Genomic DNA, 25,543 nt, shown 5'->3' with positions numbered 1-25,543 from the left:
CCCAGCCCTCAGCAATGGAGTACCACCTACTTCCTTGATCATGCAGGCCAGCTCTTCAGATGGACTGCTGTAGCACAGGGCTTGCACCTGGCTGAGGAGCTGTCTAGCCTTTTGGGTCTCTGCCAGGAGCTCATCCACATCCTTGCTGGTATAGAGCTGGGAGTGATGGAAGCAATGAGCTATCTGGAAGTCACCGGGATGTCAGTAGTTGCCAAGGTAGGAAAAGGCAAGCAGCCAAGTCAATTCTCAAGGCCGAGTGGCTGTCTATTTAAAACTGGGATAGTAATAAACCAAGGTCTGTATACCAGGCAGGGCCCACCGATTTACTTCATCCCATGTGTACAGTATTGACCTGCAGAATTCTAAGCAACGGGAAGGTTTTTTAACTTTAAAAAGGAACATTTTAAGCCAGGTTTGGTGCATACTGCTAATCCCAGCACTTGGGAGGCAGAGGCAGGCAGACCTCTGAGTCTGAGGCCACCCTGGTCTAACAAAGAGAGTTCTAGGACAGCCAAGGCTGTTGCTACACAGAGAGACCCTGTTCTCAAAACAAAAACAAACAAACAAACAAAAAAAAAAACCCAAACAAAAACCAATAAGTAAATAAATAAACCTACTCCCAAAACTCCAACAACAAAAAATACATTGTCAGCAACAAAATCAAATGTGGAATTACCATGCGACCCAGAAGCTCTCTCTTAGCTCTGTACTAGGTAACTGGACACAGGGACTTGTGCCCTGTACTCTTTTCTCAGCAGCAACATTCACAGTAGCCAAAAAGCACAAAACTCAACGTCCATCAACAGATGAATGGATAAAACAAAATAACATCTAGACAACGGAATGTCACTCATCCACAAAAGCGAGGTACTGCAGCGGCTGCGATGGGCCATGCTAAGTGAGAGAGGCCTGTGCTTCTGTTGAGGGGAAATGCTCACAGCAGGTAAATCCCCAGAGGCAGAAAGGAGACTGATGGCTGCCAGAGAGTGGGGTCAGGTGAAGTGATATCAGGGAGTGCTCATGCATGCAGGCTTCTTGTTTTTGTTTTAATTACATCTACATTTATTCTCTCTCTCCCTCTCTCCTCTCTCCTCTCCTCTCTCTCTCTCTCTCTCTCTCTCTCTCTCTCTCTCTCTCGTTCATGTATGATAGCTCATGTGTGAAGGTCATAGGACAACTGTGGGAGTCAGTTCTTTCCTTCCGCTATGTAGAAGTGCTGGGAGATGAAATTCAGGTCATCAGGCTTGGTGGCAAGTGCCTTGTTAAAGTATCAATAAGTCATCTTACTTGCCGTTCTCTTTCTTTTTTCCCCTTGAGCCCAGGTCTCATGTAGCCTACGCTGTCCTCAAGCACCCAATTTAGGCAAGGGTAATCTTGAATTCCTGATCCTCTTGCCTTCACCTATTGAGTGCTGGGATTATAGGTGCCAGTTCTAAAAATCTTCCTCTTCTTCTCTTCCTCTCCTCCTCTTCCTCTCTATTTTCCTCTTCCCCCTCCTTTTCCTCCTCCTCCTTCTTCTTCCTTCTCTCTCTCCCTCTCTCTACCCCTGCTCCCTCTCCTCTCCTTCCTCTCTTCTTCTTGGGATAGGGTCTTTCTATATAGTCCTAGCTATCCTGGAGCAGGCTGGCCTTGAACTCACAAAGATCCTCCTGTCTTTGCTTCTAGAGAGTGCTGGGATTAAAGTTACATGCTGGCCAAGATAAAATTTTTTTTCAATCATCTGTTTTCATCATTCCTTTTTTTTTTTTTCTAGCCCTTATAATCTGTTCTGTGACATCTATAGTCAAAGTTGGGACAGTGAAGTAGCAAAATGGGCCGTTGCCTGTCCTTGATTTCTCAGTGTGAAAAGCTAGACTCTGTAACACCTAAAGGAGGCTGGAAGGTCTGGGAGGCAACTTGTGGGGGCAAACACTCCTTCACACAGGGCCCTGGATGGCTGTTGGCAGGTGTGGCTGCTAATTGATGGCTACATTCCTTTTGTTTTGTTTTGGGACAAGGTCTCGCTATGTAGCTGGCCTAGAACTTGAGATCTTCCTGACTACCTACAACTTCAACAGCATGACCGGCAAGAACCTCTATGCCCCACCAGACTGAATCCTCCATCGGCCAGATGGAGCTGCTGTGCGTTAACTCACTTCCTCTAAAACACAGTGTAGGTGGCACTTATCTGTTAACAGGGACAAGGATACCAATAAGTGGACTGTCATGGACTGGAGCACATCTTCTGCCCTTCTGTGGCTCTCCCAGTAGTGGGGACTTATTTGGGGGAGAAATTTGGAGCCAATGTTTCCACGCGGAGCTCTGGTGGGAGTTGAAATAAGGGGCGGGGCTGTGTTCATATTCATCAAAAGCGATGGAGGAGTCTGCTGAAACTGGCTTCAGACTGTCTCTAGATTCACAAGTTACCCACAGAGCTTATGGCTTCAGCTGGTCCCTGTTCTCTCCATATTTACAAAGTCACTGGGCATGGAGGGCAAGCGTGATGAAGTGTAGAAAGCAAGCACACGATGTGGCTGGTTTTCAGAAGGCTTACCTCGGATTCTGGGCTGTAGCAGTGGTAGTAACCTCCAAGTGTATCTGCGAGGTTCTTCAGAACAGCCTGGGGGACGGTGGCAGAGTCAGCCCTGGCAAGGCCACACCGATATAGTCTACCAACCCTTCCTTTGGCTGAGCCTTCAGCCCCTTCTACCTTTCCTGTTTACCAGTGGGAGAAGCATGTGCCAGAGAGGTGTGTTCTAGTCTATGGCTGTGGGCCCAAGTTCAGATACTCACAGAAGGCACACAGTCGTCACATTTGTAGGTGGTGACATGAATGAACAGGTCACGTCCCAGGCTGGACTGCTGGATGTAGTCAGACAAGAATTCAGAAGGTTGATCTGGGCTGTGGAGCAGATGGAAGAGGAGGAGTGACTACTCCTACTGAAACTATCCTGTGAACATCCCAGATCAAAATGGTAGTTTCCAAGGAGCATCCCAGTTGCATGTGTGCTTATATCTGTGTGCATGTGTTCATGTGTGTGAGTGTACATTCATGTATGTGTGCATGTAGAGGCCGGCAGTCCATGTCTTTGTCTTGTTCTGTCACCACTCTCTGCATTATTGTCTGAGATAGGATCTCTCACTGAACCTGTATTGGTTAGTTTTGCTGACCAGTAGCACCAGTTGCTCCTGTCTCTGCCACCCCAGCACTAAGATTACAGGCCCGCAATGGCTTTTTTCCATGGGTGCTGGGGATCTGAACTTAGGTCATCATACTTGTGAGCACTTTACTGAGCTACCTTCCTATGCCCTTTACTTATTCTTAACTGATCACCTGTGTCACAGGTCACCTGGGTGACATACAGGCTGGGTTTTTCAGCAGCCCTAGCCAGCCCTGGCTGCCCTGCCCGAGTGTGCGTGGGTGGTGGCCTATGAACACAGTTATTCTCTCAAGTGTGTGAAACATCATGCTTGGTGATTTTTTTTTCCTCAGACACTGCTTGGGGCTCAACAAACTCCTTCTTTAGTCTATTATGTTCTCAGGGAGAAAGGAGACCTACCAGCTTCTCAGGATGATCACCAGAGAATCCAAGTCCTTGTAAGCAAAGACTTTCTTCAAGGCTTGTAGCAGATTGCTGCTTCCCTTAGGCCGTAGTTTCTTTACCCAGAGCTTGAGTTCCTGGAGGCTGGAAGGAGACACAGCAACCTAACTATAGTCATGTGTATCTTAATGATCTGGTTCTCCAAGGTTTCCTTGGACTTGGCAATGGCCTTTGAGGCCTCATGCTTGGATAGGATGCTCAAACTATAGACTAGGACATGTTCTAAGGAATGTCTGTGGGTGATTCTGCCATTGTGTGACATCACTCAGTGTTCTTATATAAACCTAAACGTGTAGCCTACCACATACCTGGGCAGTATGGGGTATATATGTGGGGCAGCCTATTGCTTCATGTTGTGATGCACGGAATGAAAGGACAGTGGAGCAAGCATGAGGTACAACAAAGCAACGAGGGAGATGAGGTGAATACAAGATGAAGCATAACACCATTTACTGTTTTACAGTAAGCCTTTTCATAAATAGAGAGGGTGCTCTCTAAAACCTTAATCAAACACACAGGCTAGGGGCTGGGGATGTAGCTGAGTCAGGAGAGGTTTAGCCTAGCATGCATGAGCCCCTGGGTACCATTGCTAGGATCAGAGGGATAAGCATGGCACAGTAGATAACCCAACTAAGAAGACCGCTATTTACTGTCATTATCAAGCATTACACACTGTGTCAGAACCATGTTGTGTGGCTTTTATGTGGCTGTCTGGAAGCACAGCAGCTCTGACAAGGTAGGCAATGTTCTTATTTTTATTTTAGGCATCTATCCAATCTATCATCTATCTCCTCTCTCCTCTCCTCTCTTCTCCTCCTCGTCCTCCTCTCTTACCCCACTCCTTCTCTACCTGGTTGGCCTAGATCTCTCTCCCTGATTGGCCTAGAACTCTCTATGTAGACCAGGCTGGCCTCAACCTCACAGAAATCTTCCAGCATCTCAAATGCTGGGATTAAAAGCACCACATATGCCCTTTGTCCTCCTTTGCTCTCCATTTCTATTTGAGACAGGGGTCCAGCTGAGTTGACCAGGCTGGAAACTCTAGCTCAGGGTGACTTTAAACTTACAATCCCTCTGCCTCAGCATCTTGATTAGCTAGAGATATAGGCATGCACCATCAGGCCCAGCAATCTTGCTTCTGCCTAAACCAGATGGAACACGGATGCACGTGTGTAGCCCATCTGTGGAGACAGCTATAAAATGTTACTACTGAGCAGTAAGAGGAGGAGTGTGATTATAACAGAGATTCATTCACTGCTATTTATCCATTCAGACTGCTTGGGTTATTTAAAACATGCATATATTATTTTCATAGTAATAAAGCTACCATTTCTAGTGTGCTCATAAAAATGGTGTTTGGGGTTGGGGATGTAGCTCAGTGATAAAACACTTGGCCAGCATGTTCAAGGTCCTAGTTTCATCCCCAGATCATCAAAAATACAAATAGCAAATAGATAAAATAAAAATAAAAGGCAAGCAAAGCTGTCTTGTGGTGGTCTTATCCTTTATTTTGTAAGAGCTGGTGAGGGTGGCCATCTTTCCAACTGTTCCCTGACTAAGTTTCTGCGGTTGTAACTCATTGCTGTGTGCTCCCCTATCTGCTGTGGTTTTGGGGTTTGTATCTTAAGCATTCAATAAAGTGTTAAGGACAGAGCTCAATGGGTACCATTTGCCCGGCGTGTACAAAGTCATAAACCAGGCACACCTGTGACCCCAGCACTCAGGGGTAGAAGCAGGAAGATCTTTAGTTTAAGGCCATCCTCAGCTGCATAGTAAACTTGAGGCTAGCTTGGGCTACCCGAGGCCCTAATTCAAATGCACATGTGTGTGTGTGTGCGCGCACACACACACACACACACACACACACACACACACACTTTCTGTTGAACCAGAACAAGTGAATATCCTGGTGGGACCTGGCAGCCACTCACGTGGAGGTGCTGACTTCCACAGGGCTGGGCCAGAGGGCTTTGGTGGTGGCACCGAAGGACAGGACATACAGTTTTTCCTTGAGGCTCAGCTGCTCATCAGCAAGACTCTGTGAACAAAAGGACACAAATGGCTCTATGGAACCTGGCTGCAACCTCTGGTATAGACTGCCCGTGTGGATGGGGAGTTTAGCTAAACTGGCACAAGTGCTGAATGAGGATGGCTGTCCCATGAGGAGCCACTCAAAGCTCTGCTCAACCTTCAGGACATAGAAGCTGTTGCTAACATGGCCTAGTGCTTGTCCCAGGCTATGAGCATTTCCATGGAGAGGCATCCTTCCACATCTCCTGACATGTTTGTCTGTGCCAGATGTAGCTCCAGGGATCTTTGCATAAACTCCTCTTGTCTGACAGCTGTATGAGGTGGCCATATTGTCCTCCCCTTGCTTTACAGAGGAGGTCCCAGGGGCCCATAGCCTGGAAAGGGTGGAAGAAACTAGGATGTGATGCCACTTTTCTCTCTTGGAAATGCCAAGGAAACCAGAGTAGCTTTACCATCTGGAAAAGGCCAGGAGCCCAGTGCTGAGCTGTACTATGATGCAGCCAGTCCCACAGATTACAGTCCATATCCTGTCTTGAGGGAATCTGTGCTTTTGCAGGGGTGGAGTGTCTAGCTGGGAGGTTTTGCTGTGAGAACAATACTAGAAGTTCACACTGTAAGTGAAAATGAGTCTGTGGTGAGGTTTTACAGAATTTGACACATCTCTTCCCCTAAAGGTGCTAATTGAGTGAGAACTGTTCTTTGCGAATGGTCCTGTTTTGCATTTGCTATAAACAAAGCGAGTTTGTATTGCAGGCAGGGGATGGTGGAGAAGGGAAGGCTGGGGGGGTACAGGTCATGCTAGAGACTTACTGTGAGGTCATTTTGGAATTCCTCTTTCTGAGGGCCACCGCTGCTCTGGGATACATCGATGAGGAGGCCCACTCTTGTGCCCTTGATGAGGCCAAATGCCTAAAATCAAAGAGGAAATGTGCAAAGATGTAGCCCTGCCCTGCAAGAATCGCAGGGATGGCAGAGATGTGACCAGCCCTCTCATTGCCACAGAAAGAGGCAGGCATGAGCCCTATTCTATAAGAGAAAAGCGAGTCTTGATGTCCTGCCAGTTTGGGCTCCCGGCACTGCCTTCCCTGGGTGGTGGCTCCTCCTGAAGCTACTGACCAGCAATCATGCAATAACCCACACCGTTACGGAGAGGTCATGGGAAAGCGTGCGTTGGTGGAAGTGACAACTAATGTCTCATGGCACCAGGTAACGCCTTTCTGTCCCTCTTTCTGCTTTGTCTTCTCAGTGAAAGACAGGTACGTGACACTCAGGAGTGGCCATGGTACTTCTATGAGTTTCTAGTTAAGTATCTAGCAGTGATTACTACCCCCACGCCAATACTATCAGATTCCACAGGTGTGCTTATCCCACAGTGAGAGCATCAGTGGGAACTACAGTTCTTACTCACATGAACTCATAATCCTAGAGGGGTAGAGGGACTTAGTAGAGGCCTCATTCCCTGTTAAGGTCAATGTTCTGACAAGGATGAAGATCTGACATTTTCTCTCATTCCTCCAACATCCCTTTCCTGAGCTTCCTTAGCGAGTATTTTTTTCCCTCCCTCCACTTTTACTAATAAACAACAAACAAACCAACAACAACTTCCTGGGGTTGGCGTGCTTACTGCACAAGCGTGAGGATCTACTTGGGTTTGTAGCCCCAGCTCCCACATAAAAGCTGAGCAAGAAGCACGTGTCTTGTAACCATGCAGGCTGGTAGGTCAGAGGCAGGAGGATCCTGAGGCCCACAGGATAGTTGGTGTAGCCTGAATGGTGAGCTCCAGGCCTAGTGAGAGACCTTGTCTCAGAAACCAAGGTGGGAAGTGGAAGAGTAAGATTCCTGATGCCAGCCACTTGGACTCCTTGAATGCTTGCTTGGGTATATACATGTCTGTACATACACATACACATGAATACATACTATACACATGATCCTGAAGAAAGGAACCAAGGGGAGGGGCAGGGTTGTACAGGAATTTTAATCCACCAACATGGCTGCTCTGGCAAAGGATCACATCCAAAGACCTTCCAGGTCTGTGTGATCCTGCTAGAATGACACACCTTTAATCCCTGTGGATGTAATACAGACATGCCCTTAGTACACACCTTTAATCCAAAACAATAAAGGTAAAGTTAGTTTGTAGAAGGAAGCACCCATGTTCGAAGGTGAGGTCTAATTGAGAGGCAAACAAAGTAATGAATCAGAGTCAGATTTGACAGAATGAGTCAGAGATAGGAGATGCCCAACTCTCACGAGAACAGACAGGAAAGAGACGTTACTTAAGAGCAGTACAGTAGAGTTGAGACAGTAGAGTAGGGTACAGTAGAGAAAGGAGGCAGTTTTACTGGGAGAGTTTTACGGAAACAAGTTGAAGAGAGAACAAGCTAGACACAGGTGAGGAGAGAAGGAGCCAGAGAATGAGAAGGAGCCAGAAGATTAGAGCAGATTGCTAGAGTTAGTTTGAGGCCAAGCAGAGCAATTCAGTCAGAAGCTGAGAGAAGCCAGTTTCAATCAGTCAACTTGGAGAGAAGTTTGAGTCAGATAGCTGAGTTGTATCAGCCAGCCAGAGTTCAGAAAGAACTAGAAAGGGACCAGCTATTCAGCAGTGAGTCTCCAAAATGACAATTACATCTGGAAATAAAGGGTTATAAGGGTCACAGGGGTATGAGTCTCAGCAAATGATAGACATATGAATAAAAATGTTATGGTGTTGGGAGGCAGAGGCAGGCAGATCTCTGTGAGTTCAAGGCCAGCCTGGTCTACAAAGTGAGTCCAGGACAGCCAGGACTACAAGAGAAACTCTGTCTTGAAAAACCAAAAAGGGGGAAAAAAATCACAGTGAGACCTGCCATTTTGTGCAATGGCTATATGATTAAAAATAAAATCTTCCTATGTGGGATCTACCAAGATGCTACCTGCTTCTGGAACAGGCTTCTGCTTTAAGCTAACCTTGTGACTCAAGTTACTGTATCTTCTCTGGTCAAATAGACTCTTTTATTCCTGCCAGTGGCCCTTCTCCTAGCTCAATAGTCCTGTGTACATCTGTGTAATCTCCATTACCATACAAGCAGGCTAGATTAGTGCCTGTCTTACAAAAGGCATAAGTTCTCCTTTCTGTACTGTTTTCCCTGCTTTCAGTTAGAGCTAGCTACATGTCCTTACCTCCCATGCCTCTGTGACTCAAGTTCAGTTCTCACCTTCCTCTTCATATGAAGCTACACTCCTGAGGGAGATTAGTGACCTCCATCTTTATGGAACTCAAGGTCAAATCTACATTCTCAACTTCCTTGAAATCCGAGTAGCCAATAGCAGTTTGGCAGCAGTGACAAAGCCTGTCAGCATATGGCATTTAGTTACTTGTTAGGCAGACTCTCTTCTTTGTTTCATATGGTAAGTAGTGTAGTGTCCGAGGACCGTGCTACCTGACCAGCACCTAAGGGCTCATTAGAGGTGCAGAATCTCAGCCAGTCATGGTAGATTTTATAATTCCAGTATTTGAGAGGTGGAGGCAAGAAGATTGTTGTGAGTTCAAGGCCAGCATGGACTACAGAGTAAGACTCTGTCTTCCTCAAAAGGACCTCTTGGGTCCTGCTCTAGAGGCTGCCTACAAATTTGTCCCTCCAAAGACTCATGTGTTTAAGCTTGGTTCCCAGGTGACAGATCCAATCACCACAAGTGCAGGGCCCTAATCTACGATAGATCTGTAACTTCAGGTTATTATTGGGAGGTGGCAGAAAGTGTTGAAGAGGAGACCCACTTAAAGGGACATGGTTACCAGGAATTCCTCTTGAGTTTGTATTTTTGTCCTGTGCCCATCATCTCTCCTTTGTCTTCTTTTTCCCATTCCTCCTCCTCTTTTCCCTCCCCTCAGCTGCCATGAGGTGACCTTTGTTCTGTCACATGCTTCCCACTATCTGCCCCATCACAGCTTAATATCAATGGACTTAAAGGCTAACAATGGACCGAGACCTCCGAGCCCATAAGCCAAAGCCAATCTGTTCTCCATTATTTTTCCCCAAGTATTTTTGACACGGTTATAAAACACTAACACTGATTTTTAAGATGGTGTGCTGGCTGGCTTTTATGTCAACCTGACATAAGCTAGAGTCTTCTAAGATGAAGGCACCTCAACTGAGAAAATGCCTTCATAAGGTCTGGCTGTAGACAAGCCTGTAGGGCATTTTTAAAATTAGTGATTGATGTGAACGGGCCCAGTTCACTATGAGTACTGCCATCTTTGGGATAGAAGTCTTGAGTGATATATATATATATATATCAGGCAGGGAAAACCATGAAGAGCAAGCCAGTAAGCAGCATATTCCTCTATGATATTTTCATCAATTCCTGCCTCCGAGTTCCTGCCTTGAGCTCTTGCCCTGAAGTCTTTCCTTGATGCACTGTAATATGGAAGGTTTTAGTCACAGCAATGCACAAATGTCTGATAAGAGCTCCACCATCCACTTTCAACTTGATCTGTATCAGGGCCTCAGGGCTTTGGCATGGTAGATGTCTGAGGCTAGATGGTTCTCTGCTGTGGGAAGCTGATCTGAACATCTCAGTGCTTAACAGCATCTCTGGATACCTCTAAACTAGACTCCAAAAATACCTCCATATCTGCCAGCTGTGACAACCAAGAATGCCTGCAGGTCTTGCCAAAAGGCCCCTGTGACAGCAAGTCGTCAGTTGAAAGCCACTGTTCTACATTCATTCCATAAGGTATTTGCTATTTATTTATTTGTTTGTTTGTTTATTTATTTTAGACCTGAGGACTGAACCCAAGACATAGTGCTTGCTGAGCAAGCACTCTACCACTGAGCTAAATCCCCAAACTCCTGAGCTCATGAGTCATTATATTTCTCATCTGAATTTCTGTAGTTATCTAGGGCTTTCACCAAGGAGATCTCTCTTGGGACCTGTGACAGGTGCTGTTGACCACTGCTCTTCACCTCCGTCTGGATATTTCTTAGGTCCCGGACAAGGCCTCCTGGTTTCCCCACAAACCTGTTCCTCCCTCAGCCTTTCACATTTCAGTAAATGGCTTTCAGCCCTGGCCTAGGCACCCTGGGCCCATCCTGTCCAAGCCATCCACAATCCCCGCCTGCTCAACTACTCCTGAATGCGTTTCATCGTATCTACAGCATTACTTAAGTCTAAGTCACCATAGTCCTCACCTGGCCTGTCTTGTGTTTCCTCTTGTGCACTCAACTACCCATCTAGATGGCAGCCAGCCTGGTTCTTTGAGGCATATTCTACGCATCAGTGCTGTGTAAAGTCTCACCTTTGGCTTCCCTTATGTGTGCCTTTCCAACTAACCTCATGTCTGCTCTCTGCATTGCTTCTTCTGTCCTGACACACGCCCTGCTTGCTGCTTCTGGAACATGCCACAGGTCTCAGAACCTTTGTACTTGCTGATCTTTCTGCCTGGGACACTGAGAACTTTCTGGATTTCTGCCTCACTAGTCATCTATCTGTTCCAGTGCCCCTCAGGGTAGTTCCCTTGAGTGCCCTGTGCAGAGTCCTCTTCCTAACACACTTGCTGCTTCCCGCTTGCTTTGTTTCCCTGTTAGCTGGCTTTGAATATGGGTTGTCATCTTCATGTTTATTTCCTTTATTCTAGAACAGTCCCTGATATTTATCCCATAAATATTCATTGTGTTTATGACCCAAATGAAGGGTGAGTCTCCCTAGGACATTGCCAACCCTCAAGGAACCAGAAGTTAAAAATTAGAGCTTCTTCTCTTCCCTTTAGAATGTAAAGGGAGGGGGGTAGGGGCTGGGGGCTGGGGTGATGGCTCTGTTGCTGAGAGCACTGGCTGCTCTTCTGTAGGACCTGGGCTTCATTTCCAGCACCTACATGGTAGCTTGTATTTCCAGTTCCAGGGGATCTGATGCCCTCTTCTGGCATCCATGAGTACCAGGCACACATGTGGTACATAGATATGTTTACAGACAAAGCATCCATATACAGAAAATAAAAATAATAAAAATTTTAAAAATCTGTAAAAAATAAGGTGTAAAAAGACGTTGGAGGAAATGGATCAGTGGCTAAGGGTGCTTTTTGCCCTTGCAGGGGACTGATGTTTAGTTCCCAGCATCCACATCAGGTGGGACAGATCACAATACTTGTACCCTTTGCTCCAGGGAATCCAATACCCTCTGTTCTATGGGGGCATCTTCTGTGCAACGTGTATGTGTATGTGTGTGTGTGTGTGTGTGTGTGCATGTACACACACACAGAAATGTCTTTTAAATGTATAAAAGTTACCATTAAAGTTTGAAAATATACCATCAAAACTGTAGGATTTACCCCATAAAAGTAACTGTTAAGTGCCCCAGGCAGAAGTGGAGCCCAGTGAGACCAGACAGTCTCCCTTTTCAAGAGAAGTCAGAGAACAAGCATAAAAGTTAAATATGAAATCTGGACAATGAAGGTGAAAACTAGTTGAAATTCTGGAATCAAAATAAACCCTGTCTCACACCTGATGTGGCCTGCACAACCTGAGATCCTGTTTTAGCCCCTCCACAGACACGGCTACACGGCTCCCCTTCTGGGAGCAGCACTCTGCCTTTCCATGTGTCAGCATCTGTCTCCTCAGCCCATGACCTGGCTCTGCTCCCAGCCCTCCATGTTGACCCTGCCCTCTAACCTCTGTGTCTCCCCAGGCGTGAGCACTGGCCTCAAGCCACGCCAGCTGGCATACTTCACCCTTTGAATATGATGACTGTGCTAAAGCAGTCTAGCGAGAGCCAACCCTAAGACTCGGGAGTGTGCATAGGGACTATGGTGTGAGGTCCCTTTGGTGCCATCATCTGCAGTGGATGGCTGTAACCAAGCAGCCAGGCTGAGGGAGCGGGGAGAGTCACACACGTGTCATTACCTTCTTGCTGTTCTCTGTGAGCCACTGAATCCTCTGCTGGTAGAGTTCAATAGTGCTGTTGAGACACCAGAGAGATTCGTCACCAACACACAGCATCATCACTGAACATTGTCACACACAGAAGAAGGTGGCCATGATTTTACAAGTTTCAGTTGTCTAAATTTTTAATTTCAAACTCTCACTTTTATTTTTTGAGACAGTTTTACTGTATAGCCCTGGCTTGCCTTGTATGTAGATCAGGTTAGCCTCAACCTCACAAAGTTCTGCCTGCCTCTACTTCCCCAGTGCTGGGTTAAAGGTGTGGCCTTTTCTACATTTTTCAGGGAAAGTGTCACTCTGTACCCTAGATTTATCTCAGACTCTCTCTTTTATTGTTTTCTAATTAAAAAATAATAATTGCTTTGTGTTTGTCTATATGAGTGTTGGGGGAGGAGAGAGGAGAAATGAAGGAGGAGGAAGAAAGAGAGAGAGAGCATGTGTGTGCGTGTGTACATGTGCGTGTGCGTGCGTGTGTGTGTGTGTGTGTGTGTGTGTGTGTCTGTATGGATATGTGTATGTACATGTGCATGTCTGTGTTCAGGTACAAGCATGTTAGGAGGAGGAGGCAGCTTCCCACACCACCTTCTGGAACCTTCTCACCAACCCCACCTTAGATCCCAATCTTTTTGCCTTAGTTTCCCTATACAGCAATTAGAGGCATGAGCTACCTGGTTGGCTGAATTTTTAATTTTTGGGCCATGGGGAACATGTAAGGCAAATGTAACAAAAAAAGAGCTAAGGTATATTTTTTCCAGGGTAGCAGGCCAAGAAGTGGGGGGTGTGGGGACCAAGGCTTGGCTGCAGCAGTTCTCCAAGGTGCTGACGACCATAGGTGAGCTGCTGGGGTGCAGGCTGGGAGGATGGAGATAGCGTTCTCATGAGGAAGGTGGAGGACACCCTTTCTCTCAGATCTGAGTCTGTGAGTGTTTTGCCTGGATGTATCCACTCCATGTGTACTCCTGGTGCCTGGGCAAGTGGGAAGTAGAAGGTGGTATGGGATCTCCGGGATCTGTGGTTAGGGACAGGGTTATTTATGAGATTGCTGCTCAGATCCTCTGTAAGGTTAACCAGCGCTCTTAGCTATTGAGCCATCTCTCCAGGCCCTCAGATCAGATGAATCTTTACAGAAGAAACTGTCCAAAGCCTCCCAGGGACTGACCACAAAGCTGTGACAGCCGTAGATCAGTAGGTCAGCAGCTGCTTCCTGGGTGGACTAACAAAAATAAGTTTCTGAAAAGTAGCCAAGGGAACGTATTGGCCACTGTGCCTATAACAAAGCAAACTCTCCCGTGGTAGGGTGGACGCTAGCGGGTGACAGGTGCTCATGGGAAGCCTCAGCCACTTGAATCTTACTGAGTGAGCTGACTCAGAGCAGCTGGGAGAGATGAACATGGAAGGCCAGGAGGCTGGTGGGAATGAACCCCATGAGGGGAGAGCAGTGGTGCAGGCATGAGTTTGAATACAGGGCTAATACACTGAGCCTCGCACTGAGATATACTTGTGTTTGGCATCTTGCTTTGCCTTTTATGGACCGCGTGACCCTTAGAGTTTCTGTGTGAGCCTGAACTTCATCATCTTCCATGGAAAGATCAGCATGGCACTCTGGCCAGGTCAATTTACCAAATGACTAGTTGGTTAAGCAGGCTTGACTCTTCCTTAAAAATGTTGGGTTTGTTCCTTTCTTTGGTCTATGGAGACCGGTTCGTTGCCCAGGCTCTGCTAGGTGGCCACACAGTCATGCACGTATAGGCAGAACTACCTGACTTAGTGATGTATCAAAGGGAAGAGAAAGAGGAACTTACAATAACTGTGACATCAAGTTGGGAGTGGGGGTGTTATGGAGAAGGACCTGGGAGGGAATGCAGGGTAGATATGACCATATTTAATTGCATATGTGTATTAAACTCTCAAAGAACAAATAAAAGCAAGATATTGAATTTACAACATTCAAAACAACAGAGCCAAATAGTATAGAACTTTACATATGTGTAATCCAGTGACTCAGGAGGCTGAGGCAGGAGGATCTCAAGTTCAAGGCTAGTCTGAGCTGCACAGACCCTGTCACAAACAAACAAATGAACCAACTAAATATCAAGTATTTAAAACATTCTGACCCCCAAAAACTTTCTATAAAATTTATAACTAAAACATTTTGATAATTCCCAGTAACTGGTCACACTATGCATAATAGTTGAACAATCACCTTTTGATTAACTCCTTTGACTTTTGGTAATTAGTTTGAGAGCAATACAATGTTTTGGACAGTTGTAAGGATGAAATGAGATCTTGTAGGCAGCCCTTAGCAGAGCTTCTGGCACACTGATAAATGTTAGTTGTTAATTATCATCATAGCTTTTCAGGAAACTTTAGCTAGCCATCCTGTCTGCTGATTATCAGAAGATGTGTGTGTGTGTGTGTGTGTGTGTGTGTGTGTGTGTGTGTGTTACTTGTGCTATTGATTTAGGTGGGGCTGGGGAGATGGGTCAGCAGTTAAGAGCACTTGGTGCTTTTGCAGAGCATCCAGGTTCAATTCTCAGCACCCACAGGACAGCTCATAACCATCTGTAACTCCAGTTCCAGGAGATCCAATACCCTCTTCTGGACTTTTTGGATACTAGGCACACGTATATACAGACACACATGCAGGCAAGACACTTATACACATGAGATAAAAACAATTGGTCTGTGAGTTGGGCACATACCTGGCACACATATGCCAGCATGAGAGCTGTAGCAGTCTGACAAAGCTCTCAGCCATTAACAGCAAATAAAGCTGGGACATCTGAGGCATTTGTTGGAAGTCACCAGGGTTTCAAAGGCCTAGAGATGTCAATCTAGTCCGACACTCTCACGTTTGAGAAAAGGGCAAAACTATAGGTAGACAAGACAAGCCTAAGATCCACTGGAATGGCTGTATGGTACCAGTCACTTGCAGGCTATGAAATGAGGTGAAGCCTCAAGTTCTGGGGTACTGGGGGACACTGGGAACTTACTCAGAAAGCCTTGATTCAAAGTGGTGGATGGTCTGTGTAGAAAAATGCACTTTGGGCACAGCATTGCTTTGCTCCTCCCTGAAAGAGCAAAGCTTTATTTGGGGTTTCTCAGGCTCAGGGCTGGGTGTGCCACCGTAGCTTTAGGGAGCTTGCGGGGAAGGGTGGAAGGATTTTAGACTTACAGCTCAACTGTGCCCTGGCTTATCAGGTCAGCTAAGGTGAGTTTCTCAAACTGTAAACTGTGAGTTGAAAGCCAGTCTTCAGGGTCTTCCAGAGCTGAGGCCCGAGTCTCACTTTCCTGCAGCCTCTACAAGGCAGAAAGCAGAGTTGGACAGGGAACAGTGACCAGGAGAACACAGACAAGGGCGCTCTTGGTTCCTCCCATGCAGATATCCAAGGGTTGTGAATTCTGAGAGACCCCATCCCAAGGTATTCTAAAAATTCTTCTTGCTAACTGTGCAGAGTGGTCCAGGCCAGTAATCCCAGCACTTGGGAGGCTGCTCAAAGCCAGCCTGGGCTACAGAGCAAGGCCCTGCCTCAAAGCACCAACATCAGCGGGCTGTGGTGGCACAAGCGTTTGGTCCCAGAACTTAGGGAGGCAGAGGCAGCTGATCTATCTGACTTCCAGATCAGCTTGTTCTACAGAACGAGTTCCAGGACAGTCAGGGCTATACCGTCTTGAGAAAGCCTGTCTTGAACAACCAGAAAGCAAAGCAAAACAAAAACAGAACAAAACAAACAAACACTAACAACACAACAGCAACAAAGCTAACCTTGCTGAGAGTGCTAAACACCAACATGAGGCTGAGTTGCCCTGGAAACACCACCCTTTCATTAGGCCCCAAATGTGGCTCACATGTTCAAGGGCAGCTTACTATGTGAGTGCTCAGACAGACACACAACGATCAGACAACACAATAATAAAGTCACAACTTCTGCAAAAATTGGCCCAGAATGGCTAGGATTTGGTCAATGACTGTTAGCTTCCCATGGTTTTTATTTTATCTTATTTTATTTTATTTTGCCCTAGTTTCTAACCCAGGCCCATCTGGAGGAAGTCAAGTATGTTTCCCAAACCAGTCACAAAAGATACTGTCTTCTGTTGAGTCTTCCTCCATGCCCCCACCTGCTGAGAGCTTACAGTCAGAGGCACTGGAGGAGCCCCTTTCTTCTATGTGAATTTTTCGATTTCCCATCCTGTTGTTGAGTCTATGGCAAGCACAAATCATGGTGGCTGCCTCCCTTGTGGTGATCAAGGTCTGGATAAATTTCTTGTTTGTTGTCAGTGGGATGATCTTGCTTATTCTCCGAATTTCCAAGTAAGTTCTGTCCCCTAGCATTCTAAGAGACTCTCAACAAACACTAATTGGTCAAGCAGAAACCAGGGCATTCTAGCCCCTCCCCCCAGAGCAGTGAGTGGGTGGGTGTTTAGAGGAATAAATTCCTATCAGTCACAGGACTCAGCTATCAAATGTGTGACGATACTTTGTGCCTAGTGACATCTGTGTCACTTAGCAGGAAGTTCAGAATACGCGTGTAGAACTGGCAGTGGAGTCAAAGCTCCATTGCAAGCACGTAGCACTGGCGATGCTTTCCAGTGCCAGCATGTGGACAGCCTTAACCTAAGCATGAGTCTGCCTTCACTTGTTTATCTCTTCTGGGGTATTTCTGAATCATGGCTTTGAACTGGTCCCATCCCTGGTGCTCGGGCTAGGATGCAAGTAAAAAATATTCTTGTCTTCTTGTAGCTTGTACTCTAGTGTGGTTAGATGGACAGTGAACAAGAAGTAAACTCAATATGCAGGAAAATGTCAGCAGGGAACAGTTACAATAAGAGAGCGGGAGGAAAAGTGGCTGGAAGATGACAAGGGTGCTTTGGGAGGCTGCCTAGCTGAGCAGCAGCCAGAGAAGGCCTCTGAGTCAGGCACCGGAGGCTAAGAACAAGCCAGCTCCGCACACAGCAGGGCAGGCACATTCCAGGTGGAGCCGTGGAGATATGGAGATCTGGAGGGGCTGGGTATGTGAAGATGAGAAGGCAGCCACGTGTTGGAGTGTAGTTGTGGTGCTTCAAGTGAGAACGGCCTCCTAGGCTCATATGTTTGAATATTTGGCGCCCAGTTGGTGAACTGTTTGGGAAGGATTAGGAGGTGTGGCCTTGTTGGAGGAGGTGTGTCACTGAGGGTGAACTTTGAGGTTTCAAAAGCCCATGCCATCCTAGCTGACTCTGTGCCTTATGGTGTTTGTTGTCTCTGGATATAAGCTCCAGCACCGTGCCTACAAACAAACCTACATTAAATGCTTTCTTTATAAGTTGCCTTGTCATTGCAACAGAAAAGTAACTAAGACAGTGGTAAATTAAAAGCGATATGATAAAAGGACAGACTGCGCAGGTACAAGCTGCACAATTGTGCAAGGTAGGGTCAGGCAGGAGCTTCCGGTGTAGTACCTGCTGCCTTGACTGTGGATTGAGTGAGGCCATAATTCACTTCATCTCAGGTCAAAGGCTATGAAGCTATTGTTAACTGAGGGTCTAGAATCCAGCTCAGTCCCACTGTGAGACCCATAGACACACACACATACACACACACACAGACAGACACACACACACACACAGACACATACACACAGACACAGACACATACACAGAGACACAGACACACACACAGAGACACAGACACACACACACACAGACACACACACCTCATCTGATGGCTGTGGACATGACCTGAGCTCAGTTCAAAGCTCCCTTCTGGGTATGTTCTTGGCATTCTTGTGGTTTGCCATTGGACTGACATATTATCAGGGCTTTCACTGTAGTGAGCAAGTGAGCGCTGATTGGAGACTGAAAGCCGTCTACTGCAGAGGACAGAGGACACAGGAGGGGAAGCCTGGAGAAGCACAGCATTCGGGCATCTCTGTGTCTCAGCTTTGCCTGCAGTGGCCCCTCTCCTTAACTGTGTGAGGGGCAGTGTGAAGTTAGGGTACGGATTGTGACCCTGCGTTGACAACGGTTCTCTCCACTACAACATGGTTGTCTGCAGAGGGTTGCCACCAAACAAAGATGGGCAAAATAAAAGGCAGCTAACATTCCAGCTGGGGTTGCTCACCTTGCGTTCTTCACCCAAGACCAGTTCTGTCTGGTTTCAAAAGGAAATTAGCAAGTGCTCAGGATGTGTGAACACACACTCCTAATGACTGCAAACACTGACATCACACCTAGGCAGTGCTGAGCACTTTCCATATAGTAGTTATGTAATACCATGAGAATGACACTTTTCTGAAGCTAGGGCAGAGAGAACTTAAGGTCACACCCCTGATGGTGGGGGAGCTAGGATGCAGTGGAACGCTATACCAAGTCAAGTTTGTAACAAAAACACTACATTGCTTCTCTGAATGAGCACACACTGCGGCTGTCTGAATGAGAGACTTTTTCATCATGTGATTCAATGCCAAGAATACCCCTCCTGCCTTTGAGAGACTAGGTGGCAGAGACTGAAAGTCTTAGGCAGACGCTTCAGGAAACAAGGCTCTGTATACTGTGACCACTAGGTGGCACTGTTCTCTTCCAGGACATTTCGTACATAACATCGATTACACACCCTTTTTCTATCTTGCACTTGAAATGGTCTGTGGCTTTTGCTCTGTAGATATCTGAAAGTTCATTCCTATTTGCGTCACTTGTGACTGATAACCTAGCTGCTCTTATGCTAAAGTGGGCACTTTTAATTTTAAATTATATAACTATATTATATATACATATATAATATAGTTATATATTATATATAATATAGTTATATATAATACATAAAAAGCTTCCCATATATTTATACTTATATATAAATAAGTTAAAATTTAAAATAAATTATGTAGACATACATTTATATGTCATATAAAACACACACACACACACACACACACACACACACACACACACACACACACACACGTTCTTCCAGACAGGGTCTCCCTTTGTAGTCCTGGCTGTGCTAGAACTCACTATGTAGACTAGGCTGGCCTTGAACTCACAGAGACCCACCTGCCTCTGCCTTCCTGAGTGCTGAGATTAAAGGCGTGGGCCACCATGCCCAGCTGATGCATGATTTCGATCGTGTTTTTTCTTTCCCCCAACTCCTTCCACATCTCCTACAACTTTATGTTCTGTCCTCTCCAACCCCCCTATCTCCGAACTCCCTCTCCACAAAAACAAAAATCAAAATAAACAAACAAGAGTTTATTAAGAAGCGGGCTGGAGAGATGGCTTAGAGGCTAAGCGCACTGTCTGCTCCACCAAAGGTCCTGAGTTCAATTCCCAGCAACCACACGGTGGCTCATAACCATCTATAGTGAGATCTGGAGCCCTCTTCCGGCCTGCAGGTGTACATGCAGACAGAGCACTGTATACATAATAATAAATAAATTAAAAAAAAAAGAGTTTATTAAGAAAAGAAAAAGCCCAAATACAAATTCTACAAAGAAATCATTGAGTTCCTTTTGTCTTGGCCAACCACGCCTAGGCATGGGGCCTGCCCTGGAGTGGGCTGATATACCCAGAGACACACTGCTGGAGAAAACTGATTTTTCTCTTTGCCTACGGGTATTAACTGCAATAGCTTCTTGGTCCGGGTGAAACTTTGTTCTGTAGTGTGGGCATTTTACACAGAGAACACTAAGCTCAGTGTTGGGCAGTCACAACTCTCTCTGTTCCGAGAGAAGGGACAAGAGGCCTGTCTGTAACTGATAAAGGTTAGTCAGGCCCCTTCCACACCTGGGAAGTCTCTTGGTCTGCTATGAAATCAGAGGGAGCAAAGGACCATGTCATTGGAAATGACGTCACTGAATGATTTCTTTTTTTTCTCTTTTTTATTTATAGTTTGAGACAGGGTTTCTCTGTGTAATAGCCCTGGCTGTGCTGGACTCACTCTGTAGACCAGGGTGGCCTCGAACTCACAGAGATCCGCCTGCCTTTGCCTCCTGAGTGCTGGGATTACAGGTGTGCGCCACCGCACCTGGCTGAATGACTTCTTCTTAAAATTATCTGTATTTCCTAATTTCCTCTTTTTTTTTTTTTTTTTTTTTTTTTTTTTTTTTTTTTTTTAAATTTTAGACAACGTCTTATGTGTCCCAGGCTGGCCTCAAGCTCACTAAGTAGCAGAGAGCTGAGGCTGGCCTTGGATTCCTGATCCTCCTGCCTCTACCTCCAGAGATTGTAGGTCTGTGCCTCCATTCCTGGCTTCCTTGTTTCTGTTTAATTAAGTTTGTTGAGAGAAGTACAAGTTGTTTTTCTGGCTGTTTAATTGCTAGTATTGTAAATATAAGGATGATTTCCTTTGACTGGTATGGAATTTATTTCTAGTGTGGATTTACTAGTGGGTGGAGGCCAGCTGCCTCGCACTCATAACTTGTAGGGACGATTGCTTCTACGGAAGAGAAAATTCTGAGTTGTCAGTGATCTTAGGTAGATGGTTCATTTGTACATGGACTGAGCCTGAGACTACAGGGTGGGCTTTTTTTCTTTCTTTTTTAAAGTTAAGCCTTCTGGCCTGATCTCCTCCCCACTATGCCCACAGCACCTTGACTTCTGGACCTAGGTTTTAGGGACTCCTATAAGAAGTAAATCTCAGGAAGGGGAGTTTTAGAATCAAATGCTTTATACTTCAGGCATTGATAATGAAGCCAGGACCCCCAAATGTTCCTAAATATGCAATGATGTTCCCAGATGTGGTAGAACTGTATGGCCAATACAAAAACTCCTCATTCATAGGGAGGAATGCTTGATCCCGTTTTCAGGGCTGGGTCCTAGCGAAGAAAGAGATCAGCACATTCTGCATTCCCTGCTATGGTTTGTAGCATCACTGGTGGAAAAAAAAAAAAAAAAAAGACTGTGGTTGTTACCAGTAAGTCCTGAGTCTGGTTAATGTGTGTAACCAGCAATCCATCATGTGCATTTTGAGCAAGTGCATTCATAGCCTTCTGGTTCAGCTGTTTCGGTGGACTTCTGTCAGTGTTTCTGTCCATGCTACAAAACAAAGTGAGTTGATCAGTGCCCAGCCCCGCGTCACCTCTCCACCCTGTGTCCCCCCCTCACCTCCACCACCACTCCTAACAGGACTCAAGAACATTTCTAGTTTTTTTATGGAAACTGAAAAGATTCCTCCAGAGTTTTGATATAATTGTGGCTTGTGAGATTTATTTTATTTTTTTACATATACATTTATGTTATTACACATATGTACAATAGATTACCTATAGCAAGAAGAACCATGACACAATCAGAAATTATATAAATGTTACATTCTTAGTGTTTTGGCTATTTGTATTTGACAGCCTTGGAGAAGACATCTTTCCTATCTTGGTGCATCTAAATTTCTGAATGTAAATCAATCTCCATCATGAGATTTATTATTATTATTATTATTATTATTATTATTATTATTATTATTATTATTATTATTATTATTGTTTAGGTAGCTTTCAAAAGCCCCGCTCTGTGTAAGATATTGCATGGAGCACTTATCTGGTCTCTCCTCAAGGCTTCTCCCCCTCAGTTCTCATGAGCAAACTCTTGCTGCTGTTTTCATTTGGAAAGCCACATAATTACACTTACCAGGGGCTTTCCAGGGATGGATCACCCTGACTGTGCAAGATATGGCTCCTTTGAGTCACCATTATGAAACCACCTAAACCTTCCTTTCCTGGCTGATGCAAGAATATAAATGTATCATTTAGACAACAGATATCTGGATTTGTTCAGCTCAGCCTGAGTGCACAGAACACTCGTCAAGCACCTGCTGGCTGTAAGGCTCCACGCTCCGCAACGGCACAGCAGTCAACAAGATGGCAAGCACTCCCCTGGCACTGTTTTTTCTAAGACAGGGTATCTATGTAACCCTGACTGTTCTAGAACATGCTCTATAGACCAGGCTGGCCTCAAAGTTAGAGGTCTACCTCTGCCTCCTGAATTCTGGGTTAAGAGCCACCATGGTTGGCTAGCCTTGGATCTTTTTGTATTGGGCGAGTAGGGCTGCCCGTGCACTAAAGGGTGCTCACTGACATTTTTTTTTTTTAATTTTTGTTTTTGGGTTTTTCGAGACAGGGTTTCTTTGTGTAACCTTGGCTGTCTTGGATTCATTTTGTAGACTAGGCTGGCCTTGAACTCACAGCGATCCGCCTGCCTCTGCTCCCCCAAGTGCTGAGATTAAAGGCGTGCGCCACCACGCCTGGCTTCTCACTGACATTGTTGGCCTCTGTCAGTCAGTTGCACCTTGTCTCCTTCATTCTGACAGCACCAAATGCCCTAGACATGTCCCCAAGTAGTCACAATTGTCCTCAGTTGAAAATCATTGAGATCGATATTGCTATTATTCTTACAGAGTTTCTATTCATTAAAAAAAAAGATTTATTTGATGTGTATGAGTGCTCTGCCTGCACATACATAGTAAACTACATGTGTGCCTGGAGCCAACTGAGCAACAAGTGTTCTTGACCTCTGAGCCATCTCTCCAGCTTCAGGGCTTCTATTCTTGATGAGGAAACTGCTATTAAAGAAAATTGGCAGTGGGTTGATGAGCTGGCGTCATGCATGAAAGCACTTGCCACCAAGTCTGACAACCAGAGTTCAATTTTCAGAACCTATGTGGGAATAGAGTACAGGCTCCTGAAAGTTGGCCTCTGACCTCTGCATGCATGTGCATTGGTATGTATGCATGCATGTGTAATCACACACAAATATTTAAAAAATTAATAGTTACAGGGAGGGAGGTCAATAGAGGAGAAGAAGGAGGGAAGAGGGACTTACCAACGTTATTTGATAAAGTCTCAAAGAATCAAATTATTTTATATTTACTTAAAATTATACATGTGTGTGTGTGTGTTTGTGTGTGTAGCTTAAAGGAAGTCACTTGGGCTGACAACGTTCTCCACAAGAATCATAGACTTAAAAAAAAACCCAGTATTAGGTATGAGAAACCTCCTATAGAATGAATGGTTGGCTACAGTAGTCCAAGTTAGTCCCAAAACGATATAGACTATTGACACAGCCCTTGGTTGCCTCTCAGGGGTCGAGGGTGAGCCCTTAGTAATGAAGACACAACACACTTAGGACACAAGACTCAATGATTCAAGCTTGATCTGATCTGAGAGTCTGTTTCCAACAACCTGGCTTCCATGTTTCCGGAAAATACTATGCAAGCTGCCCAAGGAGGGAAGCGGTTAAACAATTCCACTCAGCTACAACATCTGTGAACCATGGCAACAACCAGCATGGAAAGATGCCCATAAAAGTACAATAAATAGCACTCATGTGTCAGTGACAACCAATAGCTGTCTAATTGGGCTAATGGCCCACTCACAGGAGGGATATAGGGCCCAGCTTTCTAGGGCTAATGAGGTAATAGACCTTAAAAAAGAACGTACTACTGCCATATATACTAGCAATATACTTTGTTCTAAATATATATAGTGTGTTCTAAATCTTACACCCACTGAGAAGTGTAGTCACCACCCTTATCAAAGAAGCATTCCTTTAGAGCAGGTGGAGACCAACACAGGAAACTATAACTGGACACAATGCAGAGATGAACCAATAATCATGGTGCTCCCAGCCATAGTGGTTACATTGCCATCATAGCCCTGGTACCTAAGCCTCACAGAACACTGTGGAAGAGCTGGTGGGAAAGACTTTAAGAGCTAGGACACCAGGAAGTCTGTCTGCTGTGCAGGTCTCTCCTAGAAACAGCTGTACAAACAAGAGCAGAACAGTGGCACTATCAATGGTCATGCTATCATGGACGAGGGAGGGTTCTCAGAGGTCTTACCCTAGATAAAGAACTACGGCAACTAATGACTTCCCAAAGAATAAGAATTAGATTCTCCCAGGGATGAGTCTCTTTATTGGCTGGCCAATGTAGAGGAATCATCCCTGAAACCATAGACATAAACAAAAAATGAACTTAGTCACTTGTATTTATATATTTGTGCACACACACACACACACACACACATCAATAATAATAATAAAAGAAAAAGAGGCTATCAACTTGATAAGGACATGAGAAAATTTGGAGAGATGGTAGCTGGGAAGGGCTGGCGGGAGGAAAGAGAAGAGGAAAGTGATATAATTCTATTTCCATTAAAATATATTTTAAAGGGGCTGGAGAGATGGCTCAGTGGTTAAGAGTGCTGCCTGCTCTTCCAGAGGTCCTGAGTTCAACTCCCAGCAACCACATGGTTGTCATCACCATCTATAATGAGATCCAATGCCCTCTTTTGGCATGCATGTTTACATGCAGATAAAGCACTCATATACATTAATTAAATAAATAAATCAGTAGTTGCACACTAGCAAATGCTACAAAGGGAAGAACAGGGTGCTATGACAGTGAAGCATGGGGAATAGGTCATCTTTACATAGGAGAAGAGTCTAGGGGGCGTCTTTTGAATTCACAGCTCTTGAAGGATGACAAGGGGGAGACCATGCTAAGGCTGTGGAGAGCTGGAGGAGCTGGGAGAGCAGCAATATCCTGCAGGAGGAGAGCTCAGCCTATTCAAGGATGAAACACAAGAGTGCTGGGCCAGAATATAGGGATTTCAAGAGGGAGGAAGGGGAAGTACTCAGAGGAAGCTATGTTCTCTGTGGGAGCTTATGATCAAAGAGTTAATCCTTAGTGAATGCAAGCCACAACTTCCTGAATCAGTAGCTGTGCCAGGTAGCTTTATGTCAACTTGACACAAGCTAAAGTCATTTGAGAAGAGAGAAATGTCTCCATAAGTTCAGGCTGTATGCAAGCCTGTAGGGCATTTTCTTAGTGATTGATGGCGGAGGGTCCAGTTCATTATAGGTGGTGCCATCCTTGGTCTGGTGGTCCTGGGTTCTGTAAGAAAGCAGGCTGAGCCAAACAGGAGGAGCAAACACATAAACAGCACTCTTCATGGCCTCTGCATCAGCTCCTGCCTTCAGGTTCCTGCCCCACTTGAGTTCCTGCCCTGACTTCCTTTGATGATGGACTGTGATGTGGAAGCTGAA

The 25,543-nt window shown here is 45.5% G+C and overlaps 1 protein-coding gene across 1 annotated transcript in view; it reads right to left on the bottom strand.

Moving 5' to 3' along the window:
- The window catches only part of Vwa3a (von Willebrand factor A domain containing 3A), a 49,223-nt gene extending 27,686 nt beyond the window's left edge, over positions 1 to 21,537 (bottom strand). Inside the window, exons 1-10 of the mRNA XM_051147178.1 lie at positions 21,415 to 21,537; positions 15,705 to 15,829; positions 15,523 to 15,600; positions 12,491 to 12,545; positions 6,423 to 6,521; positions 5,513 to 5,619; positions 3,540 to 3,665; positions 2,773 to 2,881; positions 2,534 to 2,599; positions 31 to 156 (exon numbers count right to left, since the gene is read on the bottom strand). Of these exons, the coding sequence (XP_051003135.1) occupies positions 31 to 156; positions 2,534 to 2,599; positions 2,773 to 2,881; positions 3,540 to 3,665; positions 5,513 to 5,619; positions 6,423 to 6,521; positions 12,491 to 12,545; positions 15,523 to 15,600; positions 15,705 to 15,829; positions 21,415 to 21,537 (1,014 nt within the window). The remainder of the gene's footprint in view (positions 1 to 30; positions 157 to 2,533; positions 2,600 to 2,772; positions 2,882 to 3,539; positions 3,666 to 5,512; positions 5,620 to 6,422; positions 6,522 to 12,490; positions 12,546 to 15,522; positions 15,601 to 15,704; positions 15,830 to 21,414) is intronic.
- Positions 21,538 to 25,543: the final 4,006 nt, after the last annotated feature.

Source organism: Acomys russatus, chromosome 5 (assembly GCF_903995435.1).
Source record: "Acomys russatus chromosome 5, mAcoRus1.1, whole genome shotgun sequence".
Lineage (NCBI taxonomy): Eukaryota > Metazoa > Chordata > Mammalia > Rodentia > Muridae > Acomys > Acomys russatus.
This window is presented reverse-complemented; position numbering and strand designations above follow the sequence as displayed.